We start from the raw sequence: 16,677 nt of genomic DNA on the forward strand, positions 1-16,677 counted from the left end.
ATTTCATTGCACCTACCACAATTTACTCTGCACTACCTTTGGTTGACTAGTAGAGAATGCCTTAGGCATTAAGTCCGCCAATGTAAATTTTACATGAAGTGTAATAAATAAATAAATAAATAAATAAATAAAATAAAATGAACTATGTATTACGAACACAGTTCCTTAGTTCGTGTACCGAAAAAAAAAGAAAAAAAAAAGCGATGTGTTAAAAGCCATGGTTGACGTGATTACAGTTTAAATGGTTTAAACTCTTTTTACTCCTTTTAGCATACGTGCTCAGCGATAACGACGATGTAACATAAGTAAACAATCCCTGGAATGTACTAGAAGAATTTTAGAGACCACTTTAGATTTATTAGCCGCCTGATGTTGAACAGTCCTTTAATGATAACATGTAATATATATTTATGACTAAGTTTTATTATAAGCAACAAAATCAAATAACTGCGTAACTTAATGAAAGTCTTGACATAGTAAATGATTATTCCCCTGTAAAGCGGAGCGTGTGATGATAGGATAGCCATTATGTATTATAATCAAACTTCTTAGGTCGTTAATTCGAGCACATGTCTCAAGTTGGGTGGTAGTATCTACCGGCACCGCTACATAAAATCGGAAGGGCCATGGACACGTCCACTCACTACATAATATCTTTAAAAATTCTAAAATTTTGCTTTGATTTTTTTATAAACAAATTTTCTGGTTAATGATAATAAATACAGAGTACCATTTAGAATAAATCGAATAGCTTTTTGAATAATTCAAGCTATAATATACATCAAAATCTGTTAACCTATTATGTAATATTTATAATAGTATTACTATTAACTAATTATTTCCACCTTCACTCCCGGAAGACGCATTGCGTGCACATAATAATACATTTTTCCTCCACCGCCCCTCACCTAATTAAATAGTACTCACCTAATTTTTATTTCCTACTAGAACGATGTTTAAAATCATTAACAAAGCCTTGTTAGCCTTATGATTAACTACTTTCGGTTCAACGAAAGCTTTTTTCTTGGAATCTTTCAGTTTCACCAGGATAGGTAGGTGAGCACAGACTCGGCCAGGACAGGACAGAATTTGCTAACAGCTGCCCGAGCGCCTCCAAGGAGACCAGGGCGACAGACAGCTTAAGAGCAGCTGCTTCGCGGATACATCACGCATACAGCTCACATTTATTAAGTCTTTACCCATCCAATTTGTATACTGACGTTAATTCGGTGCCTAAAATATCTACAGCTGGCGGTACGATAATCTTAATATAAGAGGAAAAACACATAATTAAAAAAATGCATTGCGCGAGTTCTATTTTGGAAACCACCTTGTGCACCAACTACGAAATTTTAGTACGCTTATTATTAGGTCTATGTTTATTAGAATAATGAAAAAAAATGTATGTATTTACAAAATTTCAATACAGATTTCACTAATGAAATTCAAGTCAACCCTGGAATGCAACGAAATTGCGAAACATCAAATTTAGTATGCAGTCTTACGCAAAATTATTCAGTGAAATTGTTAAATTTCGAACAACAGTGACGCGTATTATTTACTAAACAGTTGAGGCTTTCGTAAATATCGGGTGTCAGTCTGTTCACGTATTGAATGTGAGCCAACTTTTACTTAAACCAATACGTATGCGTGCTTTAATTGCGTAATAGAAACTTAATTTGTAGGAAGAAGACAGATAATTAGTTGACAAAATATATCGTGTATAATTATTAATACATTCCCTAGAACGAACAATTGCTGTAATAACTTTAATTCCTGGCCAATTAAAGCTTAAAGCTGAGATGATAATATTAATTACAAGTTTTTTTTTTTTAATTACGCAATATAAGAGAGTTAAATATTGGTGGACGCGCTTGCTCGTACCTCCCATTTATGAATGTTCTTTTTCTGGTACAACATTCTCTGTCTATAGTAACAACTGTGTTGAGCGTCCATCACCGTAAAAGCACGGCCGACTGGTTAGATGCAACATGCTTCCAAATGGGAGGCATCTTTAACCTATGAACCGCAATCTGATAACTGACTTGATGAAAATAAAATATTCTGCTCGCCAATCCGTGGAAAAGCTAGAAAAATACCCAAGTGCTAGATTCTGCGTCCGACACTGTACTAATGATATCCCATACGTCAGCTTGGCGAGATTAAGATCGCTCTCAAACAGCTTAAGATTAACAGAACACCGGATGATGATGGAATCACTGCTGAAGGTGGGTCGAAAACTGATTCTTAGAGCCCTCAAGAAACTATTAACATATCCGTCACTCTCAATGGGAATATGCCTCAGGCATGGACCAGAAGTGGGGTGGTACTGTTTTTCAAAAATGGGTGTCCTGCTAAAAGTCACGGGAATCCGCTTGATACAGGTTACGCAGGACCGGTTATTATGGCGAACCTTGAGGGAGTCCTATGTCCAGCAGTAGACTTCGAAAATCTACAAAAAACTAAATCCAAAATATCCATTTTGTCCAAACTTACTTTTATTTTCAATAAACACAACCTATGTCATACTGCAATACGATAATCTTCTAACATAATCACATCTAGACTTTATTTCTAGTTGCTTTCTAGAAGAAACTGTAAAAATGCCTTATACAGGTGTTTTAAGCCAATGCTTTTCCGAGACATTCTTACATCACTACCGTCCCACATTAAACTGAAGAAAAACAGGAAAACATTATTATCCTACAAGCGTACAGGCTGATTACACCTAATGATTGCGCAAACAACGTCTGCTGTAATCTTAAAACTGTCACACATACCAGGAACTAGACTGCCGAGGATTCCCGGCAAAAAGTAACATCATTTATTCACATGCCAGTAACATTAGGTATAAGGCATTTTTCTTAGATTCTTCTTAAGTAGATCGCTGTTATTAGTTGAGTGCAGAATAATTAAGTACGCAATTATGACACTTGATAATTTGTAACTTTAAAAAGGTCTGCTCTAAATTCGGTGTTCATATTCGAAACGTCTCTTATTATTAAGTGATTTTGGAGACCCAATAAACTGAAATTATAGCTTTCTCCTCGCGTAGCTTTTCTCATGACTGAGGCTGCAGTAGCGGCATTATTCTCTTACGTGGGATTTGTCTCCATCTGCTGCGATCCTTGGCTCGTGAATGGCATCGTGGAACTAAATATTAAATCTATGGCTTAGTTCAAAGTCAATATTTCTTTGGTACTATTTTTAATTAACTTAGATCCAAGCGTGAGCTAACGAACTAACCAGTGTTAAGGAGCCATCAAAGCGTATGATCACACTGAATGACGTCGCTCACTTAGGGGTCTACGGTCGAAGTCAACATTATTGGAATCACTGTTCTCTTTCGCATCAAACTTGAATGCATGATTTCTTTGATGCTGAAACAATCGGTACGGCTACAACCAAAATATACGGATAAGCAACAAGCAACACGCCGGTATCCAAGGCAGAAATCATCAATGAAAAATGAAATTATGTAATTTTTACTTTTATTGTATATGAAAAAAGTAGTGAACATTGTATTACCATATTCAAATTTGTTCTTTGATTTAATTAACTTTTAATACGTAAAATAATTCTTGATTGGCCTAAAGAACTTCTTGATTATATACATATCTATACACTTTCAACTGGTGGTAGAACCTCCAGTGAGTCCGCACTGCCTGTTTCAGCCGTAAAGCAGTAACGCGTTTCGGCTTGAAAAGTAGGGCAGCCGTTGTAGATGTCTATGGGCTCCAGTAACCACTTAACACCAGGTGGGCTGTGCGCTCGCCCACCCATGTAAGCAATAAAACGAAAACGCAACGACAATTAATTACTTTTCGTTGTAATTCGAATATAGGATCTACAAGCATCAACTAATAAAACAACTTTACGGCAACCCTTTATTATGTACTCTTAACTCATAAACAAATCCAAGTATATCTTTCCACTTAGAAACCTTGTTATGCGACGTAATCTTGCCTCTATACAAACAACACAATTTAAGTACGGTTGGCCCGCAACATTAAAATGGACGATGACGAATACACAACGCATGGAAAGTTTGCCACTCGATTTGAGATAGGTGACGAGCAACTTGCTAAAATGTGAAAAGCTGAAGAAGACAATAATTAATACGGGCAAGAGGAGAGACATTTTGTCTACTTTGAGGTTCAAAGCAAGTTTTTATTTATTTCTTTCCTATTTGCTAAGATGGGTGGACGAGGTCACGGCCCACCTGATGTTGAGTGTCACCGGAGCCCATAGACATCAACCATGTTAATGCCACCACCGACCTTGAGACATGAGTTTTAAAGTCTCCGTTTTACAGTACAACAGCTGCGCCACCCATCGAACCGAAAAACATTGCTGCTTCACAGCTGAAATAGGCAGGCCGGTGGTACCTACCCGTGCGGGTCCAGAGGTCACGCTACAAGTAATCTCGCAAATATAAAAAATTGCGGGTTTCATTTTTATTACACGATATTAGTCCTTCACCCTGGAAGTCATTCGTGAACATTTTTAAACCGGGCGTCTTATACCGCAGATTAAGTATTTATACACACACGTATAATTTATATGAGCCAATTATTTCTTCTACTTTACAAAACAAACGACAATGGAATTCAACTGAAAATTTACTCTTACAAAAGCCTAAATAGTTTTAAAATCAAAGAATCTTAAAATATATTTTACAGATGAAGACTAACTTTAAAAATTTAAAAGAATCCACAATCTATGTTTTTGTGGATTGAATAGAACAATTAAGTAATCTATTCTTTTCTATTTAAAGTGTTTCGAACGGGCAGTACTTAAAGTTTAGAATAACAATGCCAACACAAAGATTGAGGAGGATCTGTGGGCCTGAGGATGTCACGCAAGTGAAAGCTAATAATATCACATTGTGGAGGCGAAGCACAGAGAAATGAATAGAAACCGCATTGGGCATTAATTTTCGATTAGTACGTAAACTATCAAACATGGACATCACACAGTTGTTTTTACACAATATTCAGATCTACCAATTACGTCTAAAAAAAGACTTCGGGCATCCCTAGACCCTCTGATACATTCAAGTTTATTGTCAACGTGATTGATACTCGGTCGTAGACAGTTAACTTTATTTGCTTATTAAAGATATTTTTATTAGTTTGCCGGTACCTACTTAGTATCTACTTACTTACTTAATTTAGTTTCGTTGTGTATTAAAAGTTGGTAGTACTAACAGAAAATAAAACTTAGCTATTGCAGCCATAATTTTTTTATGTTAATAAACTTACTTACTAACTTGGCTCCTAATACTTATTTTTTAAGAAAATTACCAGATTTTATGATTGTAAAAAATTCTCCTTCTACAAAATTAGACCGTATTTAATTTTTATTTTCATTTAAAGACAACAAACATCATCCGAGATTTTGATTACGTCAGTTGCTCAAGCAAAACCGTGAGCTCTCAATCACGCAGTACAATTATTTGTCGTCATTTGGTTTTAAAAAAAGACAACATAACAATAATAAAAGTTCAGCCGTAAAATATTATTTAAGTTAGAGAAACAACTACTCCACGTTCTTCATAATTAGCGGAAGTAGCAATTAAGAAAGGTGATGGTAGAGACAACAATAAACGCAACGGGAACTATCTCAGACTTTTTCTCTCAAGGTTAATCACGACTCAATAAACTATCTACCCATCTCAGAAAAATGTAGGTAATTCAATCACAATTTACACAAGATACTACGTTGTCTAACTTTTGAATATGCAACATTAAAGCTGTGATAATTTCGGGAGATTGGATTGTTATTTATAACTAACTAGTGGTCCCGTAGTAGTCGAAATTCGACTTTGAATTAATTGAAATTATAAGTTTAAATATTATTAAGGTTCTATTTTCAAACATTATTATACTTCTATAGTATAATCACCAAAGCTCAGATTTCACCAAAACTACACTATAGATAAATAATATTAAAGACAAATTATATTAATCTATTCCAGTGATATATTTTCAATTTAATCACAGACTTTAAACAATAACAAAAGTTTCAGAGTTGATAATAAACAAAGAATATATTTATAATAATATGTATGTGTTGTGTCAAATACATGGTAGTGTGTGTAATGTTTTTTTTATTGATTTAATGTATTTTTTAATTAAAATTTATAATAAATATTAGCATTCTGCACTCCTCTATATTTTCTATAAGTGTAGGAAATTTCATACCCCTCTGGTTACGCGCGGATTAGTAATAGGATGCTAATGAATTGTTGGGATGGCGCCACCTTTGGAGTTTGTTAGTTACTAATTACCGCGACTATCCAAAGCGTGGTTCTACCCGATCGATCACGCTTTACCGCTAGCTGCCTAGATGGCGGCACTTGTATATTATGTGGTGCTTGTGCTTACGAAAAGCTACGTGAGCTTCGTCACCCCCTCCCGCCGCCCGCGTGCATCCATCGCCGACGCCCGCACTACAGTCACTGGCAAGGTCTACAGGTGAGTGCAAGTTCTTTTAATTTATTGCCATTTTATTGCTGCTTCCGTGTAATCATTCGCCCGCCCGCTCGCTTATGTGTATTTAATTTATATCTTTAGTTTGATTACTAGCTTTTGTTTACCGCTATATAGTTTTACCGCTCCGCTAATTATAAGTGACAAACATTTGTCACATACCGCTTAGGACGGCTATTTACACGCCTTTCTACAACCCCGCTTTATATGCTCCCGCCGCAGGAGGGCTATTTACACGCCCCCTTGCTACCCCACCCTCCGTCCGCGCAATTTTCGTAAAAAGGGGTACAAAATGTTTGCTTCACGTATTAATATATAGATACTTCATTCATTACTTTTAATTCTTTGTCAGAACCTTCATTCTGTTAACTATCATATATACAAAACAGTATCTCATTTAGCATGTCAAATTGCACTTGTCATGTGTTCAAAGAGAATAAAATAATCAGTGTCATCTTCGCAATGTTTTTAAATGCTTTTTTCAACTCCAAAGTATATTTTGTTAGTCAAATTTATACTCAGTTCGTTTACGTGTCTAACGTTTTGTTTTAAAACGTATCAAGTTCATCGAATCAATGAAAGCGCGTACCTGGTCATCGCTGTTCCGGATTTTAACGACAATAATGAAACTCGACATGTCAGTGAGACTAACAACAACGAAAATAACTTGATAAATAAACCAAAGATATCTTACAAAAGTAGTAACTTCACAAATCCTTATAGTTCGTCTATTATAAATCATCAAAAAGGTAAAATATCACAAGAAGAAATCAATAAAGCAAGGGAAACATACTTTCGGATCTTTAATGCAACTATGAAACCTACACCGAGTATTGGTGAATTATTTCCTATAGCACCGGCATACACAAATGTATCTAGAATAAATAATATCCATAATAATTGCGGTGAAGAAACTTCTGCGCAAAATCTGGAAACAGCAAGGAGCCTGGTTTCCGCGCTATTGCAACAAATTAACTTTAGACCTAGAGAAAGAATAAAAAGAAAATCGATCAAAGGAAGAAGTCAAATAAAAAGATTTCAGAAAAATACTGATAAATGGCGAAGATTTTAATTTCTTACGTTCAAAGTTTCAATTAAAATAAAATGCACATAGATGAGAATTAAAACCAAAAATTTTTATTAAAAAAAAGTATTACACTTGTCAAATTTTGCAAAAGTGTAATAATTTAAACGAATGAATATTTTATTAAATTATAAATACAAGAACCAGAGAACCAATTGCTGTACAGGTTTTCTCTGCGTTTTTTCAATTGAAAACTCTTCTCCAACACAGTGAATCAAGATACTTATAGTATGAGCCATATAAATTAAATTTATTAATCCATCACCATGACAATTTATTATATATTTATTCTAAGTAAAGCTGTGATAATTGTGATCATCATCCAAGAAGTTACCGTTAGGTTGTTGTACACGTGTAACTAGTTGTACAAACCCTAGTATTTGGATTAAACACAGACGTAGTGGGACAAGTATATTCGTATTGTACATATGTTCCGTTTGAGGCCAGCACACAATAATAGTAAGTTTGACAAGTAGTGTCCGTAGTGTCTGCGAATCTTCCGGCCCCGGAACAAGTGAAAGTTTCAGTTGTATTATTACTAGACGAATTACTGGTACATGTGTAATTCGACTCGCAAAGGGTCGTGTTTGGATCGTAAAAAGTATTATCCGGACAAGTGTATGTGGTTTCTGTGAATGTACCATTTATTCCTACGCATTCGATGTAACTGGAACAATTTGTGGAGCTCGGATCGGCGATGTACCCGTCTTCGGTACAAACGGTAGTATTTGCGGTCGTCACATTGCATACGTAGTTGGCAGGATCGGTACACATTGCAATGTTCGGATTGAACACAGACGTCGATGGACATTGATAGTTGTAGAACAAATAATCTAAAGTCGAAGTATCGTAGACGCAAAGCGTGTAGTTTTGACAAGTCGTGTCATCGTCATCGGCAAATCTGCCTGCTCCAGTCTCCGTACAGTTGACGGCTGCCTGAACATGCCAAACGCAACAGAAAACCTGAAAAATATTTCACGTTTATTGTTTATTCGTTTAGTTAACGTTTTTTTCTTAAATGGGTGGACGAGCTCACAGCCCACCTGGTGTTAAGTGGTTACTGGAGCCCATAGACATCTACAACGTAAATGCGCCACCCACCTTGAGATATAAGTTCTAAGGTCTCGAGTATAGTTACAACGGCTGCCCCGCCGTTCAAACCGAAACGCATTACTGGTTCACGGCAGAAATAGGCGGGGTGGTGGTACCTACCCGCGCAGACTCACAATAGGTCCTACCACCAGTAAGTAGTTAGAAATATTATATTATATTATACAGACACGTAAAATTTCTTGGTTCATATAGGTATACATCAAATCAACAACTCACGAGTATTAAAACTATGCCAGCCTTTCGTTTCATTTTTGCCTTCTCAATAAAATTTACAAAACGCATCAGTTTTATACTTGTATTAACAGGAAAAGATGATGAAAACACATCCCTATAATCCACGACGATTACTCAGCTAACTTTAACAGCGTCATTATCATGACAATTGTGATAATCGTGATTAACGGATAGCTTAAAATGACTTCAGTAATCGCATTATGCTCAGAATTTTAAATATTAGAAAAAATGTTCTTCCCGGATTTCTCATTATTTTATCCAGTACAAACACAATTACTTTCCGATATCAATAGTTAAGGTTATTGCACAAAGTTGCGAGAACCCTATGAATAGTAGTTTATTATTATTTTTAAACTGAAGCGAGCCGCTATCTATCTATCTACTATTTTATTTTATTGAAAAACAACAAAATATGCTGCAAATTGTATACTTGTAATGTTCAAATTAGCTATCCACAGTTAACTGAGCTAGCAGTGCATACTAATAAATATTCCCAATCCACCTTGAGACGCAACACGATCAGAATCTCGAGTATATTTAAAAGGCCATATTTTTAATTCTTATTCATCAAGCAGTTTGTAAAGCAACCAAAAAATCAGAATCATTCCTACGGAGTCTTACAAGTGCAATACCTTAAGCGACAAGCCCAAACATCAAACGTTGCTACTTTAGGAGAAATGTTGCTACTTTCAAAACAGTTAAAGAAATTGCCAAAAACGTGCTGAAATTGTCGAATTCACTTGGTAGTCATCTTAGGCATTGATATTATACTAAATAGTATAAATAAATATTATTAAGACCTGGTGGATACCACCCTCATACCTATTAGCCGTATTATGTTACTGGATATTCAAAACCGTTCTGTCCCAAAAATCAGCGACTTTGAATGTCTTTGATATCTACAAACGTTGCATCCAATTAAAAAATAACCGCTTAATTATTACTTTTATTTAGCTTAATTTACAATCGATTATCTCTATTTGTTTAAATTTGGTAGCTACGAGAATTAACAGAGTTTTACTGTTCCGTCAATATATTTTTGGGAATAGATTTCTTCTTTAGAATTTTTATAACAGAGAAATGTATTCCATAAAGTCAGTAATTGTTTGTAAAGCAAGCATTGTAATATATTTACATAAAATGAAAATTTAAAGAAGTAGCTTCTATATTTACATGATAATTTATATTAAATCATAAACACAAAAGTAAGTTTGTTTGCTTGTTATGCTTTTACGTCATAAATACTCAAGCGATCATTTTGAGGTTTTACATACACGTTGTCAAGGATATAGAAAAATTGTACCTACTTTCTTAATGGATTATTTTTTCTGAGATTTTTTATACGTTAAAGCGGGTAAAGCCTCGTGTGAAACCTAGTTAAACTGAAATTGAGTTTAATATTCAAAAGTTTACTGTGTCTGCGTCTGTTTGCATTACTATTGCACCAATAAACTAGTTAAACCATAATCTTCAATTAATCTATACAGCATAAACGACATTATTTCAGTTTAAACTATTGAGTCAACAATCATCAAAGGTGCCGTGCAATTTTCCAACAGTCATAAGGATTTGAATCAGGCACACACAGTATGGTGTTTTCGTAACGAGAATGTATAAGATAAGAAACGTTGATACCTACGAGATTCGCTATTAGCGTTAGTGAAAGATTTTTTTTAAAAGAAACAGGTTAGCTATAATATATGATTTTTGTGCATTTATGACATTAGGTATGAAAGTAATACGTAATCAATTAATCATCATCATTATCTGCCCTTCTCCCAGTCACCTGGGGTCGGCGCAACATGTTTTCTCCTTCCATACCCTTTTATCATACACCATTTCTTCGCCCACTCCCCTCTTACCCATATTATCGTCTTTCACGAAATCTATCCATTTCTTCTTCCTTCACCCACCATCAGCTTTCAGATAGAGAGATTCTTTGGTTTAAAAAATGCCACATAATGGATTATTTGCTTGTCTGACTTTGTCGCCTTTCAGAAACAATCATTAAATAAATATTTTTATTTATATGACTGTATTATGTGAACTCGTTTTACATCGAGGTTTAATGTTCTACTTACTCTGTCTATTGTCTGAATTAACGTATTTCTGATACCGATTTTTTTATTTATTGCATCGATAGATGGACGGACGATTTCACGATTAGTTCTAAGGTCTCAGTTTTCATAGTACGAAGGCTGTGAAACCCTTCAAACCGAAACGCATTACTCATTCACTGTTAAAATAGGCAGGGTGGTGGTACCTACCTCTGCGGACTCACAAGACCTCCTACCACCCGTGATTACGCAAATTATAATTTTAGGGGTTTCATTTCTATTACACGAGGTTATTCCTTCACCGTGAAAGTCAATCGTGAACATCTATTAAGTACGTTTTCATTACAAAAATTGGTACCAGCCTGCGGGATTCGAACACCGGCACAGCCGCATCGCTTGATACGAATGCACAGGACGTTTTATTTTTTAGGCCACCACGACAGCAAAATATTTAAAATATCTTAATTCAAAGAAAAATGTGATACTTATATGTAAGGGTAATGATTACAATGAATCTAAGAAAATCTTGAGAACTAATTAAACAAAATTATCACTTTATCTTGAGTAAACGTAGGGATGGCCGTTTATCGACAAATTATTTGTAAAATACGAGTGGTACTTTGTAAGTACCTAATGTCCCAAAGTGGGTGGTGCTTGTGTATGGTCGATAAACTACGGTAACCTCTTAATGCCAATATAATAAAACTATTTATGCATCTATCTAGTACATAAAAAAAATATTATTTAAAATCTAGTATATATTTACTAAAATATAATAATATTAGCATTGAATAACGCGATCGCGATGAATACGCGAAGTAGTTCAATATTAATAATACCAAACGACTCAATGTTTCAAATGAATCTGGACATCAAAGAAACTGTTCAGTCTATTTTTTCATCCACAAATCAGGATAAACGTTGGTCGACAATAGTAGTCAGCTATTCAGTACAACTATTCAACGATAACGTAAAAAGTATCGACATTCAGATTATAATTTATTTAACACACAACACTAAAATCAGGACACAGCAAGAAACATCTCAGTCGCGTCTATCATATTAGTAGTGATACGAAAGCGTCGAGTACATATTACACAAAAAAAGGTCTAAAGGTAAAAGATAAGATTTAAAACTGCGTGAGACTTGTTAAACAAAGTACAGAGTGCATGTGAATATAAAGGATGAATAAATTGTTGAAATGCGTAGTTTTAATGGTGAGTTACAGTTTTCTAAAGCCCAGAACTGATTTGTTGGTAAAAGCAAAACTTATTATGCTAAGCATACCTAATATGGTAGGAAACCTTGGTTAGTAGAAAATAATTAATGTAAATGTCTTTGCATCATTAATTTAACTAGTTATATTATACTTAAAATGAAATGTATAGGTATTAAAATATATTAGACTTCAGCTGTTTTCGGAACAACTCGATTATGGTTAATTAGAAATTTTTATTCGCCGTATTTGCAAATTTATTTTCGATAATTTGGGTGTTAGGGACGCTGACACATGCGCATGAGTGATACAGGTGAAAGAATTTTTAAGAACACTACATTTCTTAGATAAGACATACAAACATTCCGGCAACCGTTCATTTTTCGGTTCAAATGTAAATGCCTTTTGCTATTGAATACACGAAATGAACGTGCCTTAATTAAAAGGGAATAAAAAATATTTAACAGTAACAAATACTCTCCGTACTTGGAAATGTTACAAATAGAATTATCGTATAATCCCGCTTTGTGCTACGAAGAACCGCTATATTTTTAGATCACTCTACAAACATTATGTCAACCATAAAGATGGCAGTAAGTCTGATAAATTTTAATCATATAATTGCAGGGATTATGTGAAAGTGTCAGCCAAACATCGCTATGTACTGCCCGTGGAAGATATCCAAACAACGATGTTGAAGACTGTCGTGGATACACTATGTGTCTGATGGGAGGAGCGAATAATTTTACCCAATACCGACTAACGTGCCCCATAGGCTTCGTTTACAGCCATAAAGAGCAACAATGCACAAATATCACCAGTTACTCTTGCCACGAATCTTACAATTGCACGAGTAGGGGTTACTTCGCGAGTGAAAGCTGCACATCATACATTGCTTGCGTCGAAGCGATAAATGGCTTGGCGACAGCCAGATTGGTAAAGTGTCCAATGAATACTGTTTTCAATCCAGAGGATGGGCTATGCGTTCACGTAAACTCATACAAGTGTAACATTAAAAGTAGTGATCAAACGGATTTGTACACAGAGGAAGTGTTTAAAGATTCTCGAAATTTTACTTTCAACGGGGCCTTCAAAATTAATGTTAGATACATCCAAAATGGATTTATATGCTTAACGATAGCTTTGTTATTATATTAATAAATTTTTCTTATACTCAAGTCTTATGTTCTCTTTTTCCTTTTTCTTCTAGTTCGACTTCTTTTTTCTTCTGTTGAGCACGCCAATATGCTATAAGATGCTGTTGTTGCCAGCATCAACTTTAGAAATCTTTAATTTGAACATGATTGTTTTGTTCCACGAACATTTCAATACGGCCGAATGTAACAAAATAAATTTATCTGAAATTGTAATAAATTGGGTCGAGCTTTAGTACTATGAAATAATGTACCAGTAAAAAAAAAATATATTAATGAAGCTTCAATGGACTTTTTGGGAGAATTCAAGACGCAAAATCAACTTGGTTTCGTATTCCCACTTATGTACTTTCACAGTTATTAATCAGTTAATAAAACACTAATTAATACACATTTAAACCCGATGAAAACAAAAATACAAAAAATAAAATAATTCCCACTACGCAGTTTGCACTTCGCGTGTAACCGCCAAAAAATCCTAATTATTCGTTCTTTCGATAAATTATGAGTGAAATATTGATATTATATTTTGATTTTATTTGTGGTATATGCCTACCTCTTTTATGTTGTAAATCAAAGTTTTAAAAATTTATTTAGATAAAATGCAATGTTATCTGCAACTTTTTGGCGGGAACATGAGGAGGGAACTAGTGAGAATTTTTTACTCTGTTAAATAATATTTCTTCTGGCCTAAACGTGTAATAACGGCGATTTACTAACGAGTTAGCATCTGCGAAAGTCCACAAATGAGGGAATATGAAACTGTAACTGGACATGGCTTCTCGGGTTCTTCCAAAAATTCTACTAAAATCTTTGTAATTATGTATCCACCATTTCAATTGGAACTTTATTTCATCTCATCAGATCCCGTTTAATTTATTTTCGTCCCAAATGATTGCAGTCTCAAATAAAGCAACTTCACCTCATTTCATGAATAAAATACCAAATATAGAAGAATATAATAAGATAAAGGATTGTGTTTTATGAAATGATATCTTCGCCTTTCTTATTGGAAAGAGGAACTAGGTAGGTACACTGAAGTAGGAAACCTATGGAAATGAAACGTCAACAAAAAATTCGTGCCACTGTGACGTCATCTGGCCACAAAACATGGCGGTTTTAGTGCTGCCCAGAAGATTTTAATGTTAGTAGGTTTTATCGATAAACGTTCTTGGCTATTTTATTTTAAATATTGTTGAGTATGAATGTATTTGTAGAATTTATACTTTAATAGGAAGTAAGTATATTGTTATGTGCAAAGATGATGTGATTTAGATATTATGTGAAATCTAAGACGAGTTCGTGCTTCAAATTTTCCAAGTAAACGATATGACGATTCTTAAAATTTGCTACACTGATTTTATAAAGTTGTCGTTTGCCGCAAAACATAAAGATATGGCATAGTACAGTGCCATCAGCCCATTTCTAGCATGCTGAATGTTATCGTATTTTGAGTACGTGTTTTTCTTAGACTACTACAATCTATTTTAATTGTTTTGCTGACTCTAAAGTCCGTAACACACTACCGCAGCGCACCTCAAGGAAAGTGCACCGCACTACCGCACCGCATGCAAATTTTAAACTTATCAAGGGACCGCCTGATAAAAAAAAACACCTACAGAACATTTATTCGTTAATGAAATTACAAACGTCATTCCTTGTGACTTCCTCTCTAAAATCACTTAATTAATAAATATTTAACGAATTTACAATAGTGTTTTACTCATTGCGGAATAAAACTATTTTATTTAAATAGTTCCGAAGAGATTTTGTCGGTAGCCTTTTTCCCGAAATATCTAAACAGAATGTCTAAATATGTTTTGATGACATATTTTAAAGAGGTATTTATGATTAGTGTCATGATGAATAGATTCCGACCGAAAAATGGTGTCCGATATTTCGGATTCAAATATATTAAGTGTTTTATTATATCTTTCGGATGAGGGCTCCATAATGAATTTAAATATATATAGATAATAGTTTTGGGGCATCGACTTTCTTGAGATCCTATAAAATATGTTTTAATTATTATTTTTGTATGTTTTAAGCATGATAAAATAAGAAATTTTATATAAGCAATCATATTAAATCGATATCAAAATCAATAAATAATGTACAACCCAAAACAGACGGCCGAACTGACGTGACAATGACATTTGGCGCGCTAAACATGGCGGATTTTCGGCCTCATTAGACGGAGACGGAGACATTTACGTATATTCATGTTTCATTTTATGTACGCACTGAAATACTGTTATATTGTTTTCCTGCGAGTTAAAGTGCTGAGTAAGAACGAGATAGATATATGTTTTATGTATGTGCCTTCAAAATGGGTGCTATTTATATAAGCAATTGTACGTATAGAACAATATGTCGTGTCCCTACTATATAGGTCTATGGGTAGGTACCAGCATAAAATCTGTCACTCATTTTGTCAATGCTGTCATGTTTTTTTTCCAACCTATTCTAGTAACCTCGAGGGGTTATTCCATAGATTATACACTTAATATACTTGAGAGGTTATTCTACATTCACCGAGCGAGTAGGTGAGTTCATGAGGCTCAAGTCTGATGACGTTGCTAGCGGGCAGTGCTTCGCAGGATCTATCACCAGTTCGGAAACGCGACCCACTGAGAAGATCCGAGGAGAAGGCGAGAAACTCAGTGGGCTGTGTGTACGGGTCTAATTCACTCGTCGAGCACTTCGTCGAAAGCGACGGGTTCGGCGAGAACGGTGACTGGTGCTTGAGGTACCTAAAAGCACCGTTAATGGATCGGGAGGATCCGTAATGACGTGAAAAACAAAGATCGTACTATACAGCTTGTTCTTCTGTACTTTCTGATTTTTAGAAAACGATGTGGAGAGAAATGTAATAAAATTTAATACTTTGAAACATTAATCAATTAGGATAAAATTAAATGAAACGAGATGACATAAAATGAAAGTCTCAGTGAAACGGTGATTATTTACTGAATTTTTTTCAGTAGACACTTTGTACGATCCCGAGAAGCTACGTCCAGCGGCTTGGTTTCATTTTCCCACTTTTGTGAACTTTCACACTTACTAAACAGCTAATAAACCACCGCTATGATAACTTTAAATTTAAAGAAACACTAAATTATCAAATTATAACAATCCACTCAACTTCGCTCCTCCTGTTCCCACCAAAAATTTTAACCGTTTTTTTTTTATTGCCATTGTAGTCACCTGATGGTAAGTGGTCACCGTTGCGCATGGACGTCAGCAATGCCAGGGGCAGAGCCAAGCCGCTGTCTACCATAAAGTACTCTCCGCAAGCCTCGTTTGAAGAAGGACATGTCATAGC

The 16,677-nt window shown here is 34.9% G+C and overlaps 2 protein-coding genes across 2 annotated transcripts; one reads left to right on the forward strand and one right to left on the reverse strand.

The window, feature by feature from the left end:
* Positions 1–7,284: 7,284 nt before the first annotated feature.
* On the reverse strand, positions 7,285–8,989 carry LOC114248829 (uncharacterized). Its single transcript, XM_028182242.2, has 2 exons — positions 8,908–8,989; positions 7,285–8,541 (listed from the first exon to the last, which is right to left on the reverse strand). Exons 1-2 carry the CDS (start codon positions 8,971–8,973, stop codon positions 7,915–7,917), a joined length of 693 nt encoding a protein of 230 aa, XP_028038043.2. The 5' UTR covers positions 8,974–8,989; the 3' UTR covers positions 7,285–7,914.
* A 2,997-nt stretch (positions 8,990–11,986) lies between these two features.
* Positions 11,987–13,376, forward strand: LOC114248842 (uncharacterized). The gene is made up of 2 exons (XM_028182255.2): positions 11,987–12,199; positions 12,826–13,376. The coding sequence occupies exons 1-2, from the start codon at positions 12,167–12,169 to the stop codon at positions 13,354–13,356; spliced, it is 564 nt and encodes a 187-aa protein (XP_028038056.2). The 5' UTR covers positions 11,987–12,166; the 3' UTR covers positions 13,357–13,376.
* The last annotated feature ends 3,301 nt before the right edge of the window (positions 13,377–16,677 follow it).

The sequence above is a fragment of the Bombyx mandarina genome, chromosome 13, assembly GCF_030267445.1.
Source record: "Bombyx mandarina strain Sakado chromosome 13, ASM3026744v2".
Lineage (NCBI taxonomy): Eukaryota > Metazoa > Arthropoda > Insecta > Lepidoptera > Bombycidae > Bombyx > Bombyx mandarina.